The sequence below is a fragment of the Engystomops pustulosus genome, chromosome 6 (genome assembly GCF_040894005.1).
Source record: "Engystomops pustulosus chromosome 6, aEngPut4.maternal, whole genome shotgun sequence".
NCBI classification, from domain to species: Eukaryota; Metazoa; Chordata; class Amphibia; order Anura; family Leptodactylidae; genus Engystomops; species Engystomops pustulosus.
The window spans coordinates 40864830-40892428 of NC_092416.1; the positions used below are offsets into that span (position 1 = coordinate 40864830).

General features: G+C 40.7%; 1 protein-coding gene across 2 annotated transcripts in view; it reads left to right on the top strand.

Annotated features, from left to right (window-relative positions):
* ZBTB16 (zinc finger and BTB domain containing 16) overlaps window positions 1–27599 on the top strand; it is a 90190-nt gene that overhangs the window by 45403 nt on the left and 17188 nt on the right. For both annotated transcript variants that reach the window (XM_072155837.1, XM_072155838.1), the window contains exons 3-4: window positions 3869–3966; window positions 24667–24753. In XM_072155837.1, the coding sequence (XP_072011938.1) occupies window positions 3869–3966; window positions 24667–24753 (185 nt within the window). The remainder of the gene's footprint in view (window positions 1–3868; window positions 3967–24666; window positions 24754–27599) is intronic.

Here is a 27599-nt window from a genome sequence, read left to right on the forward strand (position 1 = left end):
ACAATAGTACACGAAGGCCTTCAGAGATACGGTGGTTTCTGTAAAATTATTCATTTACCGACCTTGTCTGGAAGATGTTTGCACACCTTGTAATAAAGGAGTTTGGACTTTACTTCTCTTATCTTTTTCTGTCTTTAAATGAGCAACTTTGCACAAAATCAGGTTAAACAAATAAGGTAATTGCAGATTTTAAATGGTGGATTTTGAGAGTTCATAGTACACACCTGTGGGAGAAGTGTTTGTCTGACCACATTGACCCCATGATCTAATGGATGTGTTGACAGCTGAATTTCTCCTTTCTATCCATCTGAGGGAAAAATGGGCTGGTTGGCTATTAACCTAAATGAGAGTATTGTTTTCCCCAAATTTTGTCTTTCATCAATGTGGAAAATCACTGAACAACTATCGATCACAGTATAAGAGGGCTTTCTATAAAATGTATGCACTTACCCATTACTGAAATCTTATTCATCCAATCCCAAACCATGTAATGCATTACCACTACAGTTAGTATATTTTATGTTTAAGTCTAAAAAAAGGTCCAAATTTATGTGCAGCGGTTTAATTATAAATTCCTGTAAGACTGCAACCACCACTAGGTGGAGCTAAAGAGAACTTCATATTTATTTGTAAATCTAATGTACAATTTCTATTTAATAAGTTATACTCCATTATTACCTATATGTGGAAATTTGAGCAAACAGACCTCCCTGCCATGATTCGGACACTTTTTGTCCCATTTTTCCCACAACCCTAGCTGCAACCTCTGCCAGTAATAGTTTAATGGAGCTGCAAACTCAAATTATTCTTTACAGAACTGAAGTAGATAGTAGAGCGCAGTTTTCGGTAGTGATGAGCGGACACGAACCAGAATATTTGGGTTTGTTCCACACATTGAGAGTTCGGGTCCCAGAACCCAGACTTAAGATAGCAGTTTGGGATCACCTCTGCCAGTAATATCATCAATAGGTGTCGGCAACAATTGCAGCTTTGAACCCATTATTGCCACCGATGCACGGGTGCCTCCATTTTCCCTAGGATCGCCCCTCCCCTGATGACATTCAACCAAATTTGATGAAACCAAACCTAAACGTGTCCGCTCATCACTAGTGCCAAGATATTTTTGCCAGCACCATAGACATTGAATAGAATGTCAATCTCTTGTTCTGCCTTTTTACTTGGGATTGGATGACCAATAAGCACAAGATCCTCTGTTTTGGAAATTTGTGTGGATTCCAGCAGCCAAAATCTAAGTGTGTGCTAACTTGTAATCTCTCTATAGCACCCGCAAATCTGTAGTGGTCATGTAAACGCAATTGAAATGTAGTATAAAAGCCACAGATCTGATATTCCAATCCTATAATGTATGTAGCAGATCGGAGTTGTGTTTGTGTCCAGATGTGTCTTATCAAGATATGCGGCTTTGAGAGGAATGTAAGTAACCCTGCTCCATTCTCTTAACTGATGGTTAAAAAGCTTTCAATGACAAATTCAGCTCTGCTGCATCTATGCACGCCATGGGCGTTTGGATACTTATTGCAGAAACGCTTTCCAAATTGTAGCTATTTCCTAAATCATTAGCGCCTTGTGATTCTTCCCCAGTGGGGCGTTCTAGATCCTAATCCATGATTATTATTCATGGCTCTGCGGCAATTGCAGATAGATCAGTCAAATCTGTCAGCGTAATCTGCGAGGTTTATCAGTTAATTGAGACGAGTAGATCCCGTTATCCTGTTATTTGTTTCCATTTATTGTGCTGATAAACTTCTTTGTCCTTTTGTGAAACCTGTTGTGTCTGCTCTATTTACCTGTCATAAGAATGGATTTTAGGAATGGGAGAGAAGAGCTGGGGCCCCAGGATGCCGTAATCTCAGATTGGTCATTGCTTGCTGTGCTGCGACCATAGTACAAGCAATGCTTATTCATTGTAGAACAGGAGCCTATTTGGAAGAGGTACTGTATGTAACCCAAGTTCTGGACAATCCTTTGAGCTTAGGGTTAAGACGTGCCATATGATTTTACAATGAAGCAAAGTAAAAGAAGGTTTTTTTTTTTTTTTTTTCTGTGACTGCTTTCCACCGGGTTGCTCATTGCAAGATGATCCTCTTACGTTGCAATCCAATACGAAGACTTTCATGTTCTGGGACATTACGTTGTGATGTAACTCAACTATGATACAATTGTTTTTATAAAAAGTGGACCTACCTGAGGTGCAGCAGCACTAGTAAACCGGTGGCTTCGCAAGAAAAGACATTTTGCGCATGTGTCAGTTTTCCGGTCAGTCTGATGACCTCACTGGCTGTCAGTTAATTCTGTGTTAATCAGGAGGGATGCAGCTCAGCTCAGATGACAAAGGCTGTGTCATTGGTACAGTATTGTCCCATTTTTATTCCTCTATTACTACTTAAAAATAATTTGATCACTGGGTGTTGCCAATTGGGTTAATCCTTGTTGATTCTGCCATTGTCCAGGCAGCAGTGGCTGTTTTGGGAATTTATCACTGCAATTAAACTTCTGCTCTCTAAATTTTTTTTTTTTCTTGGCTGGTTAGGTCATGGGTGAGTAGTGTCCTTTTAAAGGGAACCTGTCAATGGCAATTGGCCTAATAAACCACTAACACAATATTGTCAGTAAGCATAACACCTTCTAGTTTTTGTTTCTTTCATGGTCCAGTATGGTGGCAGCATCCAGAAAATCAACTTTTGAAGTGAGAGGTAAATTGGTTTTATAAAGTCAAGGAGGAGGAGAGTTTCGCACTGAAGTCAAGGTGAGGAGCTGTGAATGCCTTGTCCTCTGTGTTTAACATCATGGAGATCTGGTTTGTGATGTCTCTGGATGCAGGACCATCAATTACAGTGAAGGGGCTTTCTGGGCTAGAGAGAGCTTGACCTCAGTAATAAAATCTCCGCCTCCTTGACTTTATACAACCAATTTACACCTTGCTTTAAAGTTTATTTTCTGGGTGATGCTACTACACCGGGTCATGAAAGAAACGCAATCTGAAAGGTGTTCAGCTGCTTGACAACAGAAACAGAAGGTGGTTTAGAAGGTCAATTTCTGCTGACAGGTTCCCTTTAAGATTATTGCAATTTTTAGTTTTTCTCCAAAAGTAAAATTTAGTGGATTTTATATCACGGACTGTTTTTCTCCTGGTCTGTATGGACGTGGATCTGCTGTAGATGTTTTTCCCTTCTTCCTTATTTTAAAACTTCGGAAGTTTTCAGCGACGTCTGGCAGAGACGCAGGAATTTCGACTGACCGCTGCCAACACTTTCTCTTGCAGCAGAGTACACAGTGTTTTGTCACACACATAACCACCGCTGCCAGCAATTTGACCTGTTGTTTTTAGAGCCTTTACACTTTTTTTTTCCAAGGTGCTGCTAATAGTAACATACAATTATTAAGGTATTTGCTGTTATTTTAGAAGGTATATTGCCACCTTTTTGAGAAAACAAAAACATCTGTGTGCGCTTTTAGCGTTGACTGTCTATGTATATTATAAAGAGTCTTGCGCCGGATCAGCAAGGCTGGGTAGTCTGGCCTCATTCTTTCAGACGAGGCGTTCTGGATGCCCGGGGCAACTTTTTGTAGACTCGTTATGTCATATGTTCTATCTGAAATTTTTTTTTTTTTTAATCCTGTCAGGTACAAAGTATAATGAGGGATTAATATACAACCTGCGAGATATTCTGGAATATGACCTTAGTTATTGGAAACCATTCTTTTTGGTATAACCTCACATTTAAGAAATGTTGCTGCCGTTTTATTTAATGTAGCAATTTTTCTCCTAAGACATAAAATACACATAAAGAATCTTTTGTTTCTTCCTTTTGTTGACCTTTTTGGATGCTCTTTTTTTTCCTTCTAGGAAGCTGCACAGTGGTATGAAGACGTACGGCTGTGAACTCTGCGGGAAGAGGTTTTTGGACAGTTTGCGGCTTCGGATGCATTTGCTGGCTCATTCAGGTAAGACATTCGCTGTCCGTCTTGCCTTGTTGGCTGCAGCCTTTATGGTGTGCATGTAGATGGAATCGCAAGAGTAATTCAATATTTTGTTGAAAATGCAATGTTCTGTCTGCACACATCACATGATAGAGGAGGAACGGTTTAGCAGATTATACATGGTGTCCTATTTAACAAGCAACATGTTATAGAGCAGGGGGAGCTGAGCCGAGTTTAAAGTGTCCCAACTACAGGCAACATATTATTACAGGGAAGGAGGCACTGCAGATTGTACATAGTGCACTATCTTCTCAGCTCCTCCTGCTCTATAACATGCTGCCTGCAGATTGTACATAATGTCCTATTAGCAAACCGCATGTTATAGAGCAGGAGGAGCTAAGCAGAGTTTATATTGTCCCAACTTCAGGCAACCTATTTTTATAGGGAAGGAGGCGCTGCAGATAGGACACTATGTACAATCTGCTCAGCTCCTCCTGCAATATAACACACGGTCTACAGAAAAGACACTGTATAATCTTCTCAGCTCCTCCTGCTCTATAACATGCTGCCTGCAGATTGTACATAATGTCCTATTAGCAAACCGCATGTTATAGAGCAGGAGGAGCTAAGCAGAGTTTATATTGTCCCAACTTCAGGCAACCTATTTTTATAGGGAAGGAGGCGCTGCAGATAGGACACTATGTACAATCTGCTCAGCTCCTCCTGCAATCTAACACACGGTCTACAGAAAAGACACTGTATAATCTGCTCAGCTCCTCCTGCTCTATAACACGTTGCCTGCATATTGTACATGGTGTCCTATCTGCAGGCAGCATGATGGAGCAGAATGAGCTGAGCAGATTGTACAGTGTTTTTTTTTTTTTTCCTTGTAGGTCACATGTTATAGAGCTAGAAGATCTAAACAGATTTAACATTTGGTCCTAACTACAGGCAGCATGTTGTAGAACAGGGAGAGCAGAGTAGACTGTTTAAAATGTAGCAAATGTAGTAATGTAGCAAAATATTTGGGCTTGGGGTACCAGTGTATGGTCCTACTTCTTGCATTCTCATACAGGGACAGGTCAGTCACTGTCTGTAATTGGCTCCCCAGCATAGAATGAGGACAGGTTTTCAATACTCCTCTAATGTATATGGGCAACATTGGATAGAAAATGGCACTTTAGTCTTTTTAGGTGGCCAAGAAAAACATTTTGCCCCATGATCTCTTCTTCTCCCTTGGAGGCGGTCACTTACAATGTGTGGTTTGTGTTGGCAGCTCTATAAATTACTTTGCGTTTTGGATTTTGTGGCTCTGAGGTTCACATCTGTCAGCCGGGCAGCCCTGGCCTGTCCCACACAGGAAGCTATGCCTCGGATCATATGGTAAATTACACTGTGTGTCCGAGTTGAAAATTTGCATGAAAGCCGCCAATTTTCACAACTAATTGCTGAGATCTTCGCCAGACCAATAATGATTCATCGTACACGTGTCATGTCCGTTCTGTTTCTTTGATTCCTGTTGATCATATTGTGTTTTGTAACAAAGCTAAATGTGCGTCCGATGGATCTTGTGTCTTTACATGTTTTATTTCTTTCATGGTCATGTAGGAGCAGAATAGACAGTAAGTTAACATTGCCCACCACCTAAAAACCAAAATCTGACTGTGCATTATGCATCAGTAGTAGACATGCAGAGTACCCAATAATGAGCTCCCAATGCCTCCTTCGCTTTATTCGCTTCCCTTGTCAGGTTTCTCTTCCAAGGAAATCTGCCATTGAAACCAGGGACACTTGCTCATAGGTCCAGGCACCGTGACACTGGTCATTTTCCTATATTTTTTTTTTATCCATGGTCTCCTTTCTTTGAAAATCGACTTTTTATAACTATGCTAATGAGTCTGAAGGGCTCTAGGGGTGTTACCAGAGCTCCTCCGTGCTGCAGCCTCACAGGCAGTTACAATGAGAAGAGCAGGCTCATTAGCTCCTCTGTGCTGTAGCTTCACAGGTTGTTATAATGAGAAGAGCAGGTCTCCACTCCTTCTGCACTTCTTGCTACTGCTAGATTACACAGGCAGAGGGAGGGTGAGTATTATTCTGCTCAATGCAACAGCCTGTGAAGATATAGCACAAAAGGGCTCTGGTAACGCCCCAGAGCCCTTCAGGCTCATTAGCAGAATTATAAAAGTTCTTTTTAAGAAGGAAGGGATGCCACGCATAACAAATATAAAAAGATTACCACAGTCACTGTGTGTGGATCTATATGGAAGTGTCCCTGGTTTATCATGGTTGATGGTAGATTTTAAATGGCCCCTGATGGCACGAAGGCTATGCAAGTCACAGACCTGCCCCCTCCATTGTACACCTCCCCCAAAATGGTGGAGATGGATCTGAACTGGGACAAAGTTGTGGGGGCCATCAGGCATGTTGACCATTCATGTCCAGTATATGTTCTAGGCGGAAATTTTCGATTAAAAAGCTTTTGTGCATTGGTTCAATGTTTTCTGCCTTGGTAGATGTGGCGGCAATGAGGATTGGACAGTTGGATTTTGATATGCCTGATCATTTTTTCTTTCACTGGATGAACAGAGGTGTCTGTTTAATTCTCCTTCAGAACACAAGAACTCTGAGCAGAGCATGCAAGTGTGTGATGGAAGGCAGGAGGGGATGGCTGTTGGCCAATACCTTCAGAGGGAGGAAAACCTTACGTTGCGGGGATGCTGACAATGGCTATCCTTCTTATGCACATACTCGGCACAGACTGGCATGCATGTGTTTTCAGTGTGGAGGGGGGAATAAGCTTCTAAAATCCTGACCTGACATGCTGATAGACATTACACCATATACATGACATAATCAAATAATTTTGTTGAAACCTATGCGCGTGTGTGGCCAACATCGCTCGATTTTCTGCACGTGCTCTTTTTTTATTTCCGTCTTGTAAATTATTGGGCAGCGACATGTACAACGTTACAAAGTGACTTGTTTTCTCGGTCATATTCCACAGCAGGTACGTAACTTCCAAAAAGAAGAACATTCTAGGATTGGATTCTATTGATTTTTGTCTAGACTACAGGTCATTAAGTAAGCCCGATGATGGATATCCAATCCGACATTAGAATAGTAAATCCCCTGCCTCTCTCCCTTAGCAAATGTACAGGAACGTCTCAAAGTTTCCAAACTAGGTCAAGTGCTTTGAATTTGGGGCGATGCACCCTGAGACTTGACCCCGCTTTTCCTTACATTTTCTAGATGCCACATTCACAATATTACTGAGATCTGATCTATGGTAAAAAAATAAATAAAAGTTTAATGTGTAAATTTATGAGGTTTTTTAGTCTTTAAAATAGATTTTCTTAAATAAACGTGTATTTTTTGGGCTGTCTCTTCTGTCTCTTCTAGGTCTGCCCTCGAGTGTCTCTCAGTCTCTCTCCCCTGCACTTTGTATCTCTCCCTATATTTTTTTTTATGTGTGTGTGTTTTGTTTTTACGTTGGTGGTTTGGGTTTGTTATTGTGCATCTGGCACGGTGCCTGCCCTGGGATTCTGCCAGAGCTTTGGTACAGTATGTACAGTGCTGGGAGCCAAGTGTATCATCATGCAAGATTACAGATACATGCTTTTTCTATTTTCCTCCCTGCTCTAATGTAACCAGGGGTGGAGCAGAGTGTGCACTATCAGGGCAGGGACTTAGTCTGTATGAGCGTGTCCCAATTTTGAAGAAGTGACCCAGGTCCTATGTTGTAATGTATGCATACCTTACATTACATTACACCAGACACGGCTTCCTTGCATTCAGTCACATCAGCCTAAGTGTCTTGTTGGTAAAGTTATGAACCGATTTTTGGACCTTGGATATCAGTTGAGTGTAACCATTCTAAGAAGACCACCGGAATTCTTTGTGTAGACCAACTTCTGAGAAGACTTCTCACTATTGGGCTGTCATCTTAAAGAGGTTTCACTGTAGAAAAATATCTACATTTTGGAAAAATAAAATTGTATATTAAGGTCCAGACCACCAGATCCAGCCCCTAAGCTTTCCAGATCTTGACACTTTTTGGGTTAGGTTTTGAAAACCATACCTCCTTCTCTGACTGGCATCGATGGTCTCTGAAAATGAGAGATTGTCCTGGCAAATTAGGTATGGTTGATGAAGTTTTTACAGTCCTCATTAAAGCACAATGGGTAATTTAATATTAAAGGGAACCTGTCAGCAGAAATTGACCTAATGGAGCACATACAGTATGTTGTGAAGCAGGTTAACATCTTCAAGATCATGCTTCTTTTACAGCTCAGCCTGCTGACATCCTTAAGAAAATCCAAATTTGAAATAAGATGCTTGTATAAAGTCATGCAGGCTGAAACTTGAGCACTGAAGTCAAGCTCTCTCCCATCAGAACAGCATCTCCATTGTGACTGACATCATTAACCAGACTTCAGGAGAGCCACTGTGTGATGTCCATGGATGCAGGGTTGTCAGAAAAGGAGGTATCCTGGAGAAGGGAGAGTTTCACTTCAGTGTTCATCTCTCCGCCTCCATGACTTTAGAAAAACTCTGAAGAGATGTAAAATTTTTGTATAAAGTCATGGAGGAGGAGTTTCTCTATGAAGTCAAGCTCTGCCCCCTCAGAACAGCTACTTCATTGTGACCAACATCATTAACCAGACTTTATACAAAAATTTTACATTACTTCAGAGAGTTTTTCTAAAGTCTGGTTAATGATGTTGGTCACAATGAAGTAGCTGTTCTGAGGGGGCAGAGCTTCACTTCATAGAGAAACTCCTCCTCCATGACTTTATACAACCAATTTACTTTGTTTCACAATTGCTTTTTTTGGATGATGCCACAACATGGGGCCATGATGGCAACATGATCCAGAAGGTGTTAAGACATTTGACAACATATTAGTAGTGGTTTGTTAGGGCAGTTTCTGCTGTCGGGTTCCCTTTTAGTTACAGTTGGGATTATGTTATAATCTTACAATAGCAAGAGCATCCTGGACTCCACTTTGTCACAAAAGTGTTTTTTTGGGGGTATTTTTCACCATGTGGTTGGCAATAATCTGCTAACTTCTCCCTAAGTCGGAGCCTTCACATAATATAAATGACCCCCTTTTTTTTTTTTAGAAAAAAAAAGCTCTATCTTGTAAACCTGCAAGATCCTGCTTCATTTTTTTAGAAGCCATTAACGCCACATTTTAGCCCATAGCTCAGGAATAGATGAGGCTCATTAGGTAGTTGGACAGGTAAATGGATGCCTAATCCTCCTATACATTACTGTATACATTTGTATAATGGCTAATGAACCAGATGTGCCTCAGCCCTCCGCATCAGATACTGAGGAGTGAGATCGAGTCTACAAGTAAACAAATTAAAAGGAGCTCTGTGTAGTCTTCCCACCCCCTTCCTCCACCCCCCCCCCCCCTCGCCATTGCTTTTGACCACACTCGGTACGCTGTGTTACTCTTCCTTGGCACTCGTAGACTCCAGGCATAATGTCCTAATTGTCCCTGTGTCATTCCATCACAGAGCTGGGTACATTATATTCCTCCTATGAGTGGAATGACACAACATGTGTATTTTCGTGTATTGCGCACAAACCTCTCACAAGACTAACTTGGATGAGTGTTCAACTATTTCCGAGCCAGACTCCGCACAACACAGAAAGCATCTTGGGTTTCGTGTCCCTGCAAAAAGGAAAAAATAAAAAATAAAAAAAATAAAGGCGAGTGGGTTAATGTTACTAAACTGTTGCTGAAGCAGCCTTTGTATTCAGGCTATTTGTGGGTATTTGGGCGTACAATAACCAAAGCCGCAGGGCGGGTGGCAGTCCAGGTGGGGAGACGTCCAAATGTACTTTTTGTCAAGCAGAGCCACCTATTCAGGAGTCTCCGCTTCTGGACTCTTCTTCTCACAGCAATTTGACATGTTTAAGGCTTCCAAATATTTGGAATTCGGCTAAAATACAAAAATAAAAGACTTCTCTCACTTTTACCACTACTAACTTAATAGCACTACTAATTTCTTCCAGGAAATCTTCCATCAAAATCCATTATGATAAACAAGGGAATGTGGTAATCTTCTTATATTGGTTATCCATGCCTTCCTTCCTTATAAAATCAACTTTTAATGTGTCCAAAGGGCTCTACCAGAGCCCCTCAGTGCTGCAGATTCATAGGCTGTTACAGTGAACTGAACATGTCTCGCCCAACCCACTGCTCTCTCATTCCTCCCTCTGCCCGTGTAATCAACCAGCAGTAGGAAGCGTAGAGGAAAGGGACAGCTGCTCTGCTCATTGTAATAGCCTCTGAAGCTTCAGCACTGAGAGCTCTGGAAAGGCCCCCCCAGAGTCCTTCAGAACCATTAGCATTATTATCTGTTTTTATCATGCTTTTATTTTGATTGTAAATTTCCTTAAAGGGGTAGGGAGGACACTTAGCTGGGTTTACCTTCTTCAGGTTTCAGTCAGTCATTCTAAGTAGAAGTAGAACACATTTTATTCTTCAGGTATAAATCTTTTGGGCAGAATTTTTATTATATTTTAAGGGGTGTTCCACCTACACCCATTATTCCCTATGCACATCCCTGTCCCCCCACACCTCCAGGATCCTGATCCCTTCTCACAAGATAGGATTAGTTTACAAGTAGCGACTATCAAGTGTAAACCCTTCTACTCCATTCAGACTTTTGTTCTCAATCTGGGGCTTATAGGGGTTTCCCACCAAAACCGCTTTTGTGATAATTTGGGTCATCTTTTTGGTGGGCTTCTTGGTTGGTTTATCACCTATATACTGCACCAATGAATCACCAGAAGATGGGACCCCAATACAAGGTCTGGCTTTTACTGCCTTGTGTTGCTACATTTAAAGGAAATCTACCGTCAAAATCCATCATGATAAAGCACATACATAAATCAATCTCCTCAATCTAAATTTGTGTTAATTGAGAAAGGCTCTGTAGGTTTTTACCAGAGCCCCTCCATGTTATAGCTTCACAGCCTGTTACAGTGTGCAGGAGCATTTCTCATCCTCCCTGTATGAGATTACACAGGCGGAGGGAATGGCGGGGAAATACTGAGGGAGCAGGGGAGAGGGTGAGACTTATTGGACAGTGTAACAATATGTGAAGCTGCAGAACAGAGTGGCTGTGGTAACGCCCCCCTCCCATTGTCCCATAGCAAGTCCAATTCATTAGCATAATTAGTTGATTTTTAGAAGGAAGGAGGTTGTGAATAACAAATCTAAGAGATTTACCACGGTCATAGTGTCTGGTATCATACTTGATTTTGATAGATTTCCTTTTAAGGACTTTTGGAGAACCTTACAAAGGTCCTGGAAGGTCTGCTAGGTATGTGTGTGTGTGTGTGTCAGGATTGAAGTATGTGTAGTACAGGGTTGGGGGCCCTTCTCCTTATATCTACAGGGCAAATTGGGTGACCAAGGGGCTAATGATCTGTGCACCATGACCAGTCTTCTGTATTCTCAGCTGGTCATAAAGTCATGACGTAGAACCAGCATTTCTGGTGTCACGATTGTTTGATGCCACCATCCGTTCTCGTGGCTCCGTGTTAGAGCCTCAGAAGCCTGATTATTTGTCATATAAGCCCATCATTCATGTGGTAGCCTACTATGAATGGGAAGGGATAAGCCAAGATTTCCCAATCCTCAGCCCAAGACTATATCCGAGTATGCAGTGCTGGGAATAATCTCATGTAGCTGCTTGTATTACATGTCCATATATGTCCCATATAAAGCTTCTCTGTACTACTACCTCTTCATCATATTACAGCGTGTAATATCCAGCTCCGTTCATTACTCATAAATGTAGCAGAGCTGGTTTTGGTTTCAGTTAACCCCTTGATTGCCCTCCTACAGCACATGGCTCCTCGACTCGAGCTACAGCTTTAAGGTTTCCTGCCCTACTACACTTTTACTTTTTCATGCTGCTCCTGTTGTAGTAAAGGATTATTCTCTATAATATATCAATTCCGCTGCACCTATTCTCATTTCTAAGAGGAATAACGGAGGGACAGTACAAAGAAGAGATCCATCTGCATAAATTGACTACTGGGCGTTGAGACCGCTTATCCCGCCCACTAAAATTGGCCAATCCGTGTTCCCAAACTATTTAAGAACACGCCCACAACTGTTTACTTCATTCTTGTCGAAATTTCTAGGAGGAATTACTGAGGAATGGCTGAACGCAGAGTGTCCTGCTATGAGTACTGTATGCACTATGATATTTTAGGAGTTGGGAGTTGTCCTTTTGTTGGACTGAAAATGTTACTATTATTTAGTTTACTTTTTTTTATTTTATTTGTTTTTATTGTTTCTATGTTGATTTTTATAATAAGCATAAATGTTGATGGGGCTCCTGCCGGTTTGTACACAGCCCCAGGCCAGCGTCTGGCCCTGGGCCGGCACCCCCAGCCTTTTCCCAGAGTGATGTCATGGGCGCACTGGCAGGTCTCGATGTTCTGCCAGCATTCCACAGCGTTTATGATCACTCGCAGATGTGAATCCAAGAACACACTGTACCCAGAGACGAAATTAATGCAGGCTTGAGTGCTGTCCAACCCCGATACAGAGGAGGGACTCGCTCCGGGAGGAGGAGGGGGGACAGCGCAAACTATTTAATGCTGTTTATAAATTATACACCGCCTGATGAAAAATACATCCCCCCCCCCCTCCCTTCCTCCTCCCTGCCTTTATTTTATCCGTGCCCTGACAGCCGGAGAGAGGCTCAGTGTGGTTAGAGCTCCTGTTTTGGCAGATCTCATAGAAGACATATTTCATAAACTAATACAGGGGGCGATGATTTAACCTGCTGGAAGGTGGAGGAGCTGGACCGGGGTCTCGCTTCTCCATGACTTTCTGAGAATTATTCCCTTGTTTCTAACACTTATGTCTTCTAGACTATTACATTTGACTTTCATTCTCTTTTTTTTTTTTTTTTTTTGAGCCTTAAAATGCCTGTTCTCCGTTATTTTCAGCCGTGTGCATTTAGGGCGAGAGACAATCGGGGAATTTTTTTTTTTTTTGTATCCCTCTAGTATATGTACAACAACTCCCAGATCTCTCCTTCTTCCCCCTTTTCTTGCAAATTGCAATCTCTCACCATTTTTAGATTTGCTTTATATCATAAATATCCCTCCTAAAATGTCTCATATTGTTTTTTACCAGGGTGGTTGTGATCATTGCAACACCTGATATTGTGACATGTGTATATATGTATACACACCGCCCGTAGACGTCTTGTGCAGGTTATCGTCTGTACAAAAAGTCCTTAGGTGTGGTCTGGAGATGATCACAATGATAATGTCTTAAGACTAGATTGGGCAAGGGGTTAAGAAGGTTCTAGAACCAAAAAACAAAACCCAACTTTTTGTCTATTTTATGCCCATTAATCTCATTTGAGGGGAATGAAAGGGACCTTTTATCGGTTTTCTTTTTGTTATTGAGGAGCTTGTGGCATAAGAAGGGTTAACCCACCCATCGTCCTAGGTATGGCAAAAGCATCTCCGCTACTAATGTTTATCGCATGCCCAACAGGCAGCTCGGTTTAAAGCTCTGCGTTGTTGCTAAGTAGCGGCTCTTCTCCCCCCTTCTCCTCCCTCCCGTACTGTAATGGGCTTATTTTGTATTCCATACAGCTCTGGGTCTTATTTTTGTATGCAAGACAAAGTGTTTTGATGGCGGATGGAAGCAGCCTGTGTCTAGAGGCTGTTTGGAGTTTTTATGCTATGTACAGTACACACTGTGCTTTTTGAGTAGAACACAGGCTGTTCAATCCTGCATTGTTTCTTCTCCTCGCTTTTGAGAACATCCAGCGGTTAGGACTGGTCTGTCCTGAAATGGTAGAACTACTACTGGGTTTCAGTTCTTTTAATGAGGATTTATGCAATTTTTATTTAATTTTTACTCAAACTCCCCCCCCCCCCCCCCCCCCCGTATATTATTTACTTGACCATTCCTGTCCCAGAGCTTTTGGCTTTTGCTGACTCAACCCCCCCCCCCTTTATTGCCTTACTGTCCAGGATGTGTCTCCTGAAATTCGTTTTTGTTTTTGTTTTTTACGTTAAGGATGTAGACATGGCCCTCATGTTGAAGGCTTATATACTTTTATTCCCCACTCTGTTTTGCCTTTCTTTCCAAAACTGTTGACAACTTGACTTGTTTGTCAAATTATTCAAAGGGTGCGTCTCTTGACATTGAGCCAATCAAAGTTGAGAGCTTTTAGCTTGGGAACAAGGGCTGGGTGCCGAGTTTAGTCCCCTTTCCCATTTGCGATGTCTGTATCCTGTAATAGAAAGTAATTGTTTTTAAGGAACAATTAAAGGGGAGTTCCTAGAATGTTTAATAATTAGCAGTCGTTGTAAACTTTACTTTACCTGCTAAAGGACCTCCTGATCCCCTTTTACAGGACCTAGTAGCCATTGGTCCTGGAATGTCCATAGTTCTTGTTGCCCATCTAGTCTCCTCAGCCAAGAACTTGACTGTTGGAGCCAGTCTCTTCATGTTTACACTTTTCTGTACCCTGCTAAATTTTTGAACATTTTTGTAATGCCCCTTTTAAGTACGGTCCCATATTCGCCTTCTCCTGCTTTGATAAATTATTACTGCTCTTGCTACTGAAACTGTAGATATTATTTAGGAATTTACCTTTTTAAATGTCTCGCTCATTTTGGAGAGATTTGTTGCCACTATATACCCCCCCCCCTCCCACCCCAAACATACGTTTTCCAGGATTTCAAACTTTGCACCTTTTTAATATCAAGCATGACTTTGAGAAATCCTAGTAACACGATGCAGGATTGAAACCAAACCATTATATCTATTCCATAAGAAACCAATTCCAAACTCTAGACACCATTGTTTCAATGTCTTTGCATCTCATCAGTACAGTGTAGGGAACTGGTTTAGCAGATAGCCGCTCTAAGGAGTCTTATTACTTCCCAATTAAAGACAGCGTACCAATACAACTTGCAATATGACAGAGCCTTGTACTTGATCTTGTGCAGTATGTTCTCATTGTGCCATGCTTAGTGATACCTTCAGCTAAGTAGGTTCCACCAGCAAGATGGTCTGAGTGGTTGAGGTCGAGGAAGTTCTACAACAAACTACTTTTATAACCCTCAATTATGTCCATGAAGAATTTTCTCAGCCATCATGATTTTTTTCAGAAATCTTGGCTCTTTCATTATATTCAGCTGGTCTTTACCTTCTAGAGGCAATATGAGCCTTGGCTGTTCATGACCCCCCTTGCTGGTTTAATGGAAGTTCTATCTTGAACCAAATTTGGTGGTACTAAACGCTGCATATCGGGAGCTTCCAACAAGACCTGCTATATTAGAGGTTTTATAACCTCACTATCATAACTTCACACTTCTCAAAGTTACTTAAGTCCTTCTGCTTACCCAACTTCAAGAACGGAGTGTTCACTGACTACCGAGTATTTGCCTCCTCCTGGACATGGGCCAGTGTAATAAGGATGTTGTGTGTATTTTGTAACGTAGTCTAATAAGAGCTGGCTTTGACTACTAATGTACTTGTTGACTGATACTTATGTCAGTAATTCTACTGTCCATATGCTATATGAAATCTGAGCATCCCCAGAATGTGGTCCACTGTCTGCTGGATAATGTTTGTTTGTTGTGTAGTGTTTCATCACTTGGAGAAGTCAGACTAATATATAATGTCTTACATACAGTAATCTCTGTGGAAGACTCTAGAACTCCGCCTTATGATAGACTCCAGTTATCCATGGTTTCCCGATTAGGCATAAAGCACGAATCGGTGTTGGGATATATGGCAGTTTTTGTATAGGTTTTTGTTAACCCTTTTTTTTTTTTTTTTTTTAATAAAAGTTACTATGTAAATCGCATTTCACAACCTAATATAGGAAGTGCCATGGGACTTGCGGTGGCTGCATTTAATTTACTATTACTTCGGTCCATAGAGCATCATCACTTTATTTCTCCATTTTTTTTTTTTATTTTTTTTTTTCTATTAAGGGCAAAATACCCACCCAGTCGGCATAATGAAGGTACAGTATGTGCCCCACCAGAATCCGCTTACTTCTGCCCTATGATATTGCTTATTAAACACCCATCTAGTAAATGATGGCCAACTTGGCCAACCATGGATTGTATTGTAGAGCGGAGGGCTCCATACCCATTCCTGCCCATGAGCCTCTGCCTTGCAGGACCTTTATCTTTTCTACTACTTATGGTGCCGTATAACCTTAGGTAGACCACTCTGATATGTTGAAAAGGCGTTGAGGTATTAAAGTTGGTTAAAATACTTTTAGAGAGCTGTTAATACACGTTAAATACCCATTCTATTTTTCGGTACTACATAATAACTATAAACTGGTAAATATATATTGGTGGTTAGACTTGAATACAGCTCAAAATTTATTCTACTATCTGAAATACAATTACATGAATAATGAATTAATATCTCATTTACCTTAAACCTACCAATAAGGAGCTCCTATTGTAGGAGAAGGTGCGCAAGATCCCATGTAAAAGTCACCATAATAGAGATGCACTATCATGCCGAGGCGCACCACGTTATATTACCGTATTTGTATAACCATGCATGTAAATGAATTTTGCTTCCGTACCCTCAAAGCTCCCAATGGCTCATAGGTTTCTGATGGGTTAATGTACCCCCAAAGTGGAAGCTCCACATGGGCACGTTTCTGGGTTGGAGGGGGGGGGGCAGCGACTATTTAGGGAGGGGCAGGCGAGCTCTGTCTGAAACCCCAAAGAACAAGATAAATTTAAAATTGTAATTGGCTGACTTCCACAGGCTCGCGGCTCTTTTAATGAGTCATAATAACTTCATTTAAAGCCAGCTGAGCAGAAAATAGATTGGAAAGAAGCCGGGGGCCATTATGGATTTCTCTATGTGTGTGTGTGTTTGACAGCTTCTGTTGTAGACAGTCGTGCAAGTGAGACATATTTATTAAAGCTTGTGGACTGAATATAGGTGTGATTTAGTAATCACAGATTCCAAAACTAGGTCTAGACTGGCTGAATATTGATCCTGCGCGGCTTCCAAGGCTTTTATTCAAAAGGTACTTAGGATATGGAAAGCATTGTTGGGGGTAATCTACAGAATACAGCATGTAAGGTGGTTATGGATTGTAATATGTCAACTTTTATTCATATGTGAAACATTGACAATGCGGATTCCAAACGTATTGTATTCTGTACGATTACTTTAAATATACCATTACTATAGATTTACTATACTAATTATGGAGATAAAGGATGGTAAGAAATTTGCTACGGCTCAAATGACGTTCTATATATCACTGTATTACTACTATAAATTTACTATTGCTATTTTAATAATCTAGTAATAGTATATCTATAATAGTATGACTATAATTCTACACAGTATATTGATTTGAGCCGACAGATCTTAGTAGCATTTGAGCACCGTTTGCTCAAAACGTATATTAATTGTGTAGGGAAGCCCTTCTTCGAAAAGGGAAAGGGCAATAATGAAATTATTGATGCTGATATCAAGATAACACATTGTAATATAGTCCCCGATTTTAAGAACACGCAACCTAGACTGACCTTTCTGCCCACTATGACCTCTGGTGAAGCCTCCTGAATGCTGATAATTTACTACAATTTAGCCCCAGGTTGAAACCATAAACTATAAAAGATGTCTGTACAGAGGCTTTAATTGTAATTCTTGCTCCAAAAAATCTTCCAATCCAATTGTCACAGGGACAAAAAAAATCTGTAGTTACAATAATAAGATATTTTTATTTAGAAATGAATGTAAATGTAACTTTAATGGGGTTGTCCATTTTTAGTAGAGAATGAAGATTTGTTGTCTAATGAAAAATGGTATAATTTTCCCAAATACTTTGTTTCAATCCCTTACAATTTTTCTAGATCTCTGCTTGCGGTCCTTCTACAGGAAGCTCCATTGTTTACTTCCTGTGGTTCGCAGCCGTCCCTGGCCATGTGATGTCTCGCAGGTGCATGGCTCGTTATTACCACAGTGCTGTGTCACATCTAGGACCAGGGACCGCTTCTTAGCTACAGGAAGTAAACTATGAAGGTTCTTGTAGAAGATCTAGAAAACGTTAAGGAATTGATACAGAGAACAGATTGGAAAATTAAATAACCTTTAATTTACAAAAATTATATCAATTATTTGCTGAAAGTGGACAAGCCCTTTTAGTGTAAACCCTTGGAACCTATCTTGTTTGTAATTTAGGGACTTGCTTGTATTATCATATATCCTCAGTTATGTAACCAGCAAATCTGGTATCCCCCTAGGCATTGTGTGTCTTCATGGTAGTGTTGGGGACAGAGCACATGACAAGCAAATCTAGGCAGTCCCCGGGTTACGTACAAGATAGGTTCTGCAGGTTTGTTCTTAAGCTGAAATTTGTATGCAAGTCGGAACTGTATATTTTATAATTGTAACCTCAGTCAAAAATTTTTTGGTCTCCATGACAATTGGATTTTAAAAATGTTGGGTTGCAATAAGAACCAGGATTAACAATAAAGCTTCATTGCAGACACCTTTATTAACTGTTACAGCTGTTATTTGTAGCCTAGGGCTAAAGTACAGTAAATTACCAAAATCCAGAGGTCCGTTTGTAACTAGGGGTCGTCTGTAAGTTCTTAAGTAGGGGACCGTCTGTATTCTCTTTCAGTGTTGATCTATGACAAGGTTAAAATCTGTTTTAAAAATCGATCCAAATTCTCGTAGGATAGAAGGACAAATCCTAATCCACAATATATCTATAAACCTGAAAACCATTTTGGACCATGTTTAGTTAAAGGGGTATTCCAGGAATGAGCATAATTCATATACAAATGGGTCCTCAAAATATAAGCTTATATGTAATTAGTTGTTATTTAAAATTTTGCTCCCGTTATCAGAAAATGCTGATGACATAGACTGTAATGAAGAATTAAAATGCTACTGGCCCTTTAATCAGTCCGTTAATTTTCTCCGCGCAGTCCGTTGCAGAACAGAAGATGGCCGCTGGTCACATGTCCACATCACATGTCCTGCAGCAGCCTGGGCAGGTCATGTGATCAGCTCTATGTTTGGCTGTAATCGGTTGGTTGCACTGCATCCAGTATGGCCAGTGTTTTGGTGATGGCAGTTACACATCATTACTATGGTAACAGAGCAAGAAAACCTGTTATATCATCACCGGGAGCAGAGCATAAGAGGTAGGAGGAATTACTGAGAACTAAAGGGTCATGGAACTTGTGTTTTCCAGTGGCGGCCATCTTAGTAATAACTCCACCTACTTTAGAGAGGCCATAAATTTTGTAACTCATAAAATCAAACTATTTAAGCTCCATTTTATGACTAATGACATTGAGTATTGTTGTAGCCATTTATTTATAGCATTATGCGTTTTTGTGCCCGACGTTTATATTCCCGGAATACCCCTTTAAAGACCCTATCTTACGAAATTTGTTCTCGGATAACAGATTTGTTGTCTTTTTATTTTATTACAAGACCATTCTTTCTCTAGTCTGTGATTCTCCATAATCTGAGAAGTCCATATTTCCCAAAAAGCACTGCACCGAGAAAGCAAAAAGCCTTTTAGTGCATTGTCCTTATTTTAAAGGGCCAACATCGGAACGAACAGTCGCCCCTCCTGTATACTTCCACCACATCTCTGCTCTACAAGTCCTTCTACAGAACGCGAGGCAGATGAGTTGCGTCTTGGGGGAGGATGTGGCGGGAAGAAGTCACCTGGGTTTTTGGGTTTTCATTTTCTTGGTGAAGTAATTACTGAATGAGGGACGAAGCTAAAATACGGAATGTCCAGGACTGGGGAGGGTGTGGTGATGTGACCTAAAAAGTCGGCGTATGTATGGCAGATGTTTTGAATAGAAACGGGAACACATTCATAAGTTGCATTCTTTTATGATTGGCTCAAAATCCTCCTTTTAAAAAAAGTTTTAATATCATTTCTCAAATAATTAGTTGGATCAAAGGAGTCCTTAAAGGCCTGTTGCTGTACACCTGATCTGTTTGCACACTTTTTCATGGGACAGCTGAAGAAGAATTTCAGGATGTTTGCTGATGTCACCCAACAATGGGTTTGCCAGTGACTGATGTCACTCTAGCCGTTACCAGTTTAAAAAGAAAAATCTGCTTCTGCCCCGGTGTATCCTCTGTGACCTCCCAGAGTGTGAGAATGGTTTGGCAGTTTGGGGACAGTGTGTACTGGGTCACTGGCTCCTGGCCCAGTAATAAATCTACTTGTTAATATATTTAGAGATTCAAGTGACACTGTGCATCGTAAGGCTCATTCCTAAATAGCCAATACTTGGCAAGACTTTACGGTTCAGCCTGCACTGTGCTATATCTGGCCGGCACTTCTAGAAATGCTGACCTGTAATATGAAAGATTTGAAATTGAAAAAAAAAAAAATTTGTCTTCCGCAAAATTCCTGTTCACAGGTTGTGTGTGGTACTGCCTCCTAGTCACGTTGACTTTTTAAGGGTTTTTTTTTTCCCCTTATAAGATAGCCATGGGTTTCCTAAGTCCCCTAGAAGTGATTGAAGCTTGCACATCGGGGCTCTTCCGAGAACTTGCCGTTCTTGTGATCACTGGTGGTCACAGTGGTGATACCCCCAGTATTTGGAAACTTGCCTTATGCCAGTGTTGGGGAACCTATGGCACAGGTGCCAAAGGTGGCACTCGTAGCCCTTTTTGCACAATAACCGATGGAGAGGGATACATCTTAAGCAAGTTACAATACTGCCCTTTAGAGGACATCTGCATTTCCGGAAATTCTTCTATTGTCCAAGCATACTGGTGCTACCAGTTCTTAGTTATCACAGGCTGATTTTGAGGAGTTTTGTCCAGAAACTGACATCCTAAACTGTGAAAGGCCGAGTATTGCATGTTAAGTAAACACAGCCCTAAATGCTTGCAGGTTTACTGGGCTAATCCATCGGTGATGACAGAAGTTTCCTTTCTTTTTAATGTTTACTTTGGTGAAAGCAAGTCAGGACTGGATTCAGTGATGTGACTGTGTTGAGGCTGACAGGCTTCCAAAAAGCTCAAATAAGCCCATTCATTGTAAAAGCCAAACAAAATCGATTGGAAATAAGGATGATGCCTCATATGAACTGTATCAATATGTGCAACATGAACACAATGGGGCACATTTACTTACCTTGTCCCTGCGCAATCCATGAGGTGTGTTGTCTGCCAAAATGTCCATCTGCAACGATTTGTGAAGATCGTGCGCTCGATTTCCTGCATGTTTTGCTTCTCCGATCAGGTCCACCGGAGTTCACCTTTTTCCTCCCGGTGTATGTAAGTGCATTGGAAGAGACAAATTGATTTGTTAAATCCTGCAACGTGATCCCCGAAAACGTCGGAAAACCCAACGTAAGTTACGTGGGACCTTAGTAATTAAGCCCCAATGGGCCACATTTATTAAAGCATTTGCACCAGTTTTCTGTCCTACTTTACACTGAAAAGAACAAGCAAACTGCTTGCACATGTATTTATAAAGTGTCTGCTCCAGTTTTGTGTCCACCGCACCACAAAATTCTGCTCCTAAAGTGACGTTCTGTTGCCGATTTGGACTATGTGCCATATTTATTACTGCAACCTGACAGACTTGTGTAGCACGGTGGTGCACACTTCCCAGGCAGTGCAGGGAGCACCAGATTAATAAAGACCGTGCGCCAATATTCAATAATCTTGCGCAAACTGCACATAGTACAGACTACACTATTTTTGATACATCTGGGCCAATATTTCTTTATTTGTTTATGGTTGTGGTGGGGGATATTTTTATTTAATGATTTCTACACATCTAATAAATTTATGGGACTTGATGACATCAAATGTATAAGGGGTGATCCACCACAACTTGATGTCCTAAGGAAGGAAAGTACCCATTGAAAATTTGTGCTCTGTTGACGTATTGTTCAAACTTAGGATGGGACTCTTGTGAGTCTTAGTGATTGCTACAGGAGTAATATTATTATGTTTTGGATAGCTGAATATTTCCATTACATGTTGATGTACCAGACAGGGATTGTACAAGTTGATCAATGGTCTCAAACCCAGAATATTTGGCTTGGTTGCCGAGTAAAAGGCTTGGTATAGGATTAGAAAAACATTACTCAATCTTCTTTTTTTGCTAAACTGACCCCTCCCCTCTATTGGTTTTTATATATTTGTATTCAAGTGAAGGTCTTATTGCGGACATTTTCTTTACTCCAACCCATGGAGAGGTGTGGCTCCATCTATGGAAGAAAAGTCATGTTTTCCTAATTGAGTACAAATCTTTTTGAGGCAAATTTTAGAAGCTTTTACAACCCCCTTTTTCAGTTTAGGAAAGAATGCTCATAGTAAGATAAAATGGTTGTCTAGAACCCTTGGTACCTTTATCCGGGAAGTAGAAGGTGGTATCGCCCAGAGACTTTACCCATTTGGTTTTTCATGTTTCTGTATACTATAGCTCAAGGATACTTGCCCCTTGGCCAAATTTTTTTTTCCATCCGTGACCAAATAGTACATGTCCAGATGGGTCCTAGACAACAGAAGCTTTGTAAACAAGTAGCAAGATTGAATTTGGGAAGCTGCACCATCTAAACATAAGATCCACTTCAATCTGAAAACATGGTCCTGGCCTTCTACTTTTAATTACCAAAAAAAGAGAAAAAAAAAATAACCTTGAAACTATTCTTGTATTCACTCATTCTCTGCTCTAGTAGCTCCCTCCACCCCTTCTTGTTTTGTTGACAATGATATAAAAAAAAAAAAAAATCGGCTCAGGGAACACTCCGTACTCGCTATTTGAATTTGGCAGGCAGGGGCTGTTCCTGTACTGATAAGGAGTACTGTAAATAAGACTGTACAAAGAGCCTGCCATAAAGCAAGCTCTGTCTGTACTCATTGTTCTCTCTTCACTGGCTGGTGTGTATGTGTTTTTTTTTTTTTTTCGGAAGACTGTTTTGGAACACAATGTTCTTCCTAGTCAGACCGAACATGCACATCTTGTTAGCAAATTGCAAGCATGTTTATTTTTGAAATCCTCTGGAATTTTTATGACACGAGTATGCAAACTATTATTAGGATTACCACTGTTGTGGATTATTAATAATAATAATATATAATATTATTATTATTATTTGTTCCTGGTGGAGGATTTTTTTTCAGTTTTTGCAAAAGTTTTGCAGGCGTGTTTATCGTCACGCCCCTGCCCCGTCATACCTGGTCTTAAATTGCGCCCCGTTCAGGCACAGGCTGTAAGCAGTTCACGGAGCAGGAACTGCACAACCTGACACCGCCCCCTCCCTGCCTGACAGCATAGAGGCCAAAGTAGTCACAATTCCTGGCCCTGCGCAAGGCTTGGACGCTAGTTTTCAGCTGTACAAGCCATGATAAATCCCCCTCTTTAGTTTATAAATCATATAATATATATCTATTATGTATTTTTGTGTGTGTAATATCTATCCATTTAGGCTTTTGTCAGAATAGCCTTCAAATAAGAAGGAATATTGAAAAAACGGTGAACGGAAAAGGAAGTTAGATAAAAGATCGGGCAATATGATCTTGCTTGTGGCAATCAAATCTCATATGAAGGAAACCAGATTTTTATAGAGGTCATAAAAAGCGTAATGGATACCTGTGGAATTTTGTTGTTTTAAGCACATGATTCAGTGTTGCTTGTGTTTCACTCATTCCAATCCCTGCACTTTTTAATCTTGGGTGTCCAGTAGGTGGTCCTAAGTGATGCACACTCAAGTACCGCCTACTGGACAACAAAACTAAATATTAACTTGCTTAGCTCCTCCTGTTCTACAACATGCTGTCTGCAGCCAATACACCATGTACAATCTGCTCAGCGCCTCCTGCTCTATCACATGCGTCCTGCAGATAGGACACTGTATAATATACTCAGCATCTCCTGTTCTGTAACATGCCCCCTGCAGATAGGACTTTATGTACAATGTCCTCTTGCTCTATAAAACAATTTCTGTTGATACGACTTTATGAAAAATCTGCTCAGCTCCTACTGCTCTATAATGTGCTTTCTGCATTTTCATAGTAATTTGATCACTTTTTAGAACATTCAGTTATATGTGAAGAATAGTAATAAATCTACACAGTTTCAGGAAGAGGGAGCTGTTGCGGCAGTTGGAGCCATTCCTAAAAGACAACAAGGATACTAAAATGACTGCTGCTCTACAACCCATGAAATGAACAAATGGTTATGTCTAGGACACAAGGGTGTATTTGGGCTTCACCTGTAGTTGCCCTTAAAATCATTGGACCTTATAAACACCCATGTGTCCTTTTGGATAAGACTGTCAGTTTTAAGACAATTGACAGCTGTGGCCTTTAGAGGCCATGTTTTATAAATGACAGCCACCAGTGAGTAATGGGGTCTCCTGGTGGTGCCCTCAGCGGTATCCTAGGAATATGTATAGAAATCTGACTATGGAAATATATATGCATAATAAATGGCTTTTATATGGGGTCAGTGCACTGGTCTGCCTCATCCCAAATTGGTGTTAATTTTGTGTGTGTGGATATTTATTATTATTGTTATTATATTATTTTATTATCATTATTTTATTATATTTGTAAGTTAGTTTTTTACTTTTAACAGTATTTACCAACATGGACCAACCTGAAAATAATTTTGTTGTATTAAAGTTTTTTTTCTTTTCTTTCCACCTCAACAGCTGGAGCCAAAGCCTTTGTATGTGAGCAGTGTGGAGCACAATTCTCTAAGGAAGATGCTTATGATGCTCACCGGAGGACGCACAATGGTTGGTATCCACCACAAAGTTGCCTTTTTTTTTTTTTTTTTTTTTTTTTTAGGCTAGTAATTTTGTTACTGTGTAGTTACTTCCATTTTGGGTTGAAGACTCCAATTTCTCAACAATGACATCATAAATGGGCAGAACATTGGGGACATTGCTAATCGTTATTGCATGGTAACATAGTAATTATAAATAAATGAAAAATGTATAGTTTTATGAAGTATTTATTTTTGGGTGTTAAATTGAATGGTAGGTTCCCTTTTAAACGAGATGAAAAATCATGGCCCTTATCCCTAAATGGTTCTTAGGTGAGTTTTTTTGGCTGCCATTAAAAAAAAAAACAAAAAAAAAAAACAGTATATAAATGTATATGCAACTCACCTAGTTGGGTCCAATAATAATGAAGTCCTGTATATGCAGTGTTCCCTAGACTAACCTTCCTCCTTAGTCCTGATTTGACAGGTCTTACTGCTACCAGTACTTGGGGACCATCTGCCAATATTTGACTATATACATATAAAGCTCTGTAAGAAATACTGTGTCAAATGTTTTACACAGTTCCTTGCTGGAACATTGAGAGAGCTCTGTTACATCATTCAGCCCTTCGTGTCATGTGGCCAGGGTGATTTAACGTCATTTACCCCTTAACATTTGCAAAAGCTACCCCATATATGTATCTGATCACATGAAATCACAGTAGTTTTCATGAATGGTAAAGAGAGGCATGCGACATGGGGAGGAGCTGCCCCCTTTGACTTGCAGCTGTATGCCTGGTAGGAGAACAAAGTTTGATTTAATGGAAGTGTGAGGTTAACTGTTTCTTTTTAGGTTCATACCAAAGTAATGGCACACAGATTGAGTTTTGTGTCCTACAAAGTTACTGCTCAACACAAAAACTGAATTATTAATGTACTATTATTGTTGGATCAAGCTTGACACAGAAGTTGGCACATCATTGCTGGCCATACCTTACCCATAGAAGTATTAATCGAGGGGGGGTGGGGGGAGGAAGCTGCATAAAAAAATAAACATGTACTTGGTCTCCTTGGTCCCTCCTGGTGTCCCTGGTGCCATGCCATGCTTCCGGCTGGCTGGACATGTCTACCTGGCACCTGAGACAGGGGACGGATGGGTGTGCCCACTTTATTTACAGGTGCACGGTACAGAGAGGAATTGACAGGGGGACACTGGGAGGGACAAAGTACGTAAGTACATGTTGTTGTTTTTTTTTTTTTGTTTTTTTTTTATCCGGCTCTCCCTCTTTGGTCACATCACTATTTTTTATAACTCTTTAAACAACCCTGTTAATTTCCAGTAGCAATCTACTTCATGCCTGTCAAGTTTCGGATCATACAGGATTAAGCCGCCTACTTCACATTATTTGAATTCTGTGGCGAAAAAAAAAAAAAATTGCAGCTGTAAGAGAGCGTGCCTGGCACATGTTCTTACATAAATAACCTGATATCAATTGGCTGACCGCTCTGCATTCAACTACGCAGGACTTGTACTTGTCAGACACTAGGTGGCGGTATTGCTAACGTGCTGAAACACACAGAACCTTGTGCCAAATCTGGAGCTTTAGAAAGGATTAGAGAAGTGTAATACTGTATGATGTATGTGAGAAGGGCAGTGCTTTACACACATGGATAAGGGATGTATTTGCAAAATAAAATTAACTGTACGCTACGTTAGACTTGTGAATATTTTGTGGAGCTTGATAAGATTTTACGCCAGCACCTTGACCCAGCGGCCTCTACTCTCTCTCTTTGTGGAACATGTCACCAGTGCTATTGTAGCCAAGTTACCTGGTCTACCTAGGACTATGGAGGTAGGAATAGGATTCCATTAAACGCCTTTATCAACATTTTGAAGTGTAGGGATCATAATGCATTGTTGAATGTATATAGTTTATTAATTTGCTGCAAAAGGTGGGAGGATATTTATCACAGTTTGTACACTACAATACTGGGGTTCAAGCTGTGATTTAGTCATAATTCTTGGCTCTGCAATGGGAATTGAAACTGAAACCCCTTCTACACCCCTTGGGTGGGAGTAGTCCTGAGGTATAGAGCGGGCACAAACTATACGCAGGATGTGACGTATTACGGGACTGGGCGCACTACGAATATACCCTCGTCATCTGAGATGCATCGAGAGGCCGGAGCCTCTTGGTGCGGGGCAGGACAAATATCGGCCAACGCTTCATACTTCTGCCCCCCTATATATGTATTATGGCAGTATAAGAACACTGGAAGATACTTATTGTAACTGGCGCCACAGTGTTGGGTCTTACAAGACGCATTAGATGCTATTCTCTCCTTTACTCCACTTTTTGGTTTGCCAAAGCATAAGAAGGCCAGAGTTCTGGTGCGTTTAGCTTGGTAAATTTCCTCCACTGAGCCTAAACTCTATTCGCATGAACACTGTATGGGATGAGGATGAATTGGAGGAATCTAAAAATCACCTAGAGGTCCATGGAAGCATCAGTGTCCCATAACTAATAGTCTCCCGTCAGCCATTACCTTTATTGTTCTGACTTTCAGAATATTGATCTAAGAAAATATATGGCATAGATTTACCTCCGTTAGAACGTTGTATACGTCTGCTAATGGCCTTGACTACATAAAGCGTAGTTGATGGTATACTGAAGAGAGGTCCCTGTTCAGGGTAATTAATGGAGACCTAAAATCCGGTATTTTGTTGCATGCCATACAAGAGTAATGGGTCCATTAGGACATGTATACTCTTTGGAATTCTTGTAGGTCCAACTGTCCAGATTTGTCCACTACAATTTATTATTCAAATTCTTGGTGCTTTCTTGTAAGGGTTCAGTAAGCTTTACAGAATCCTGT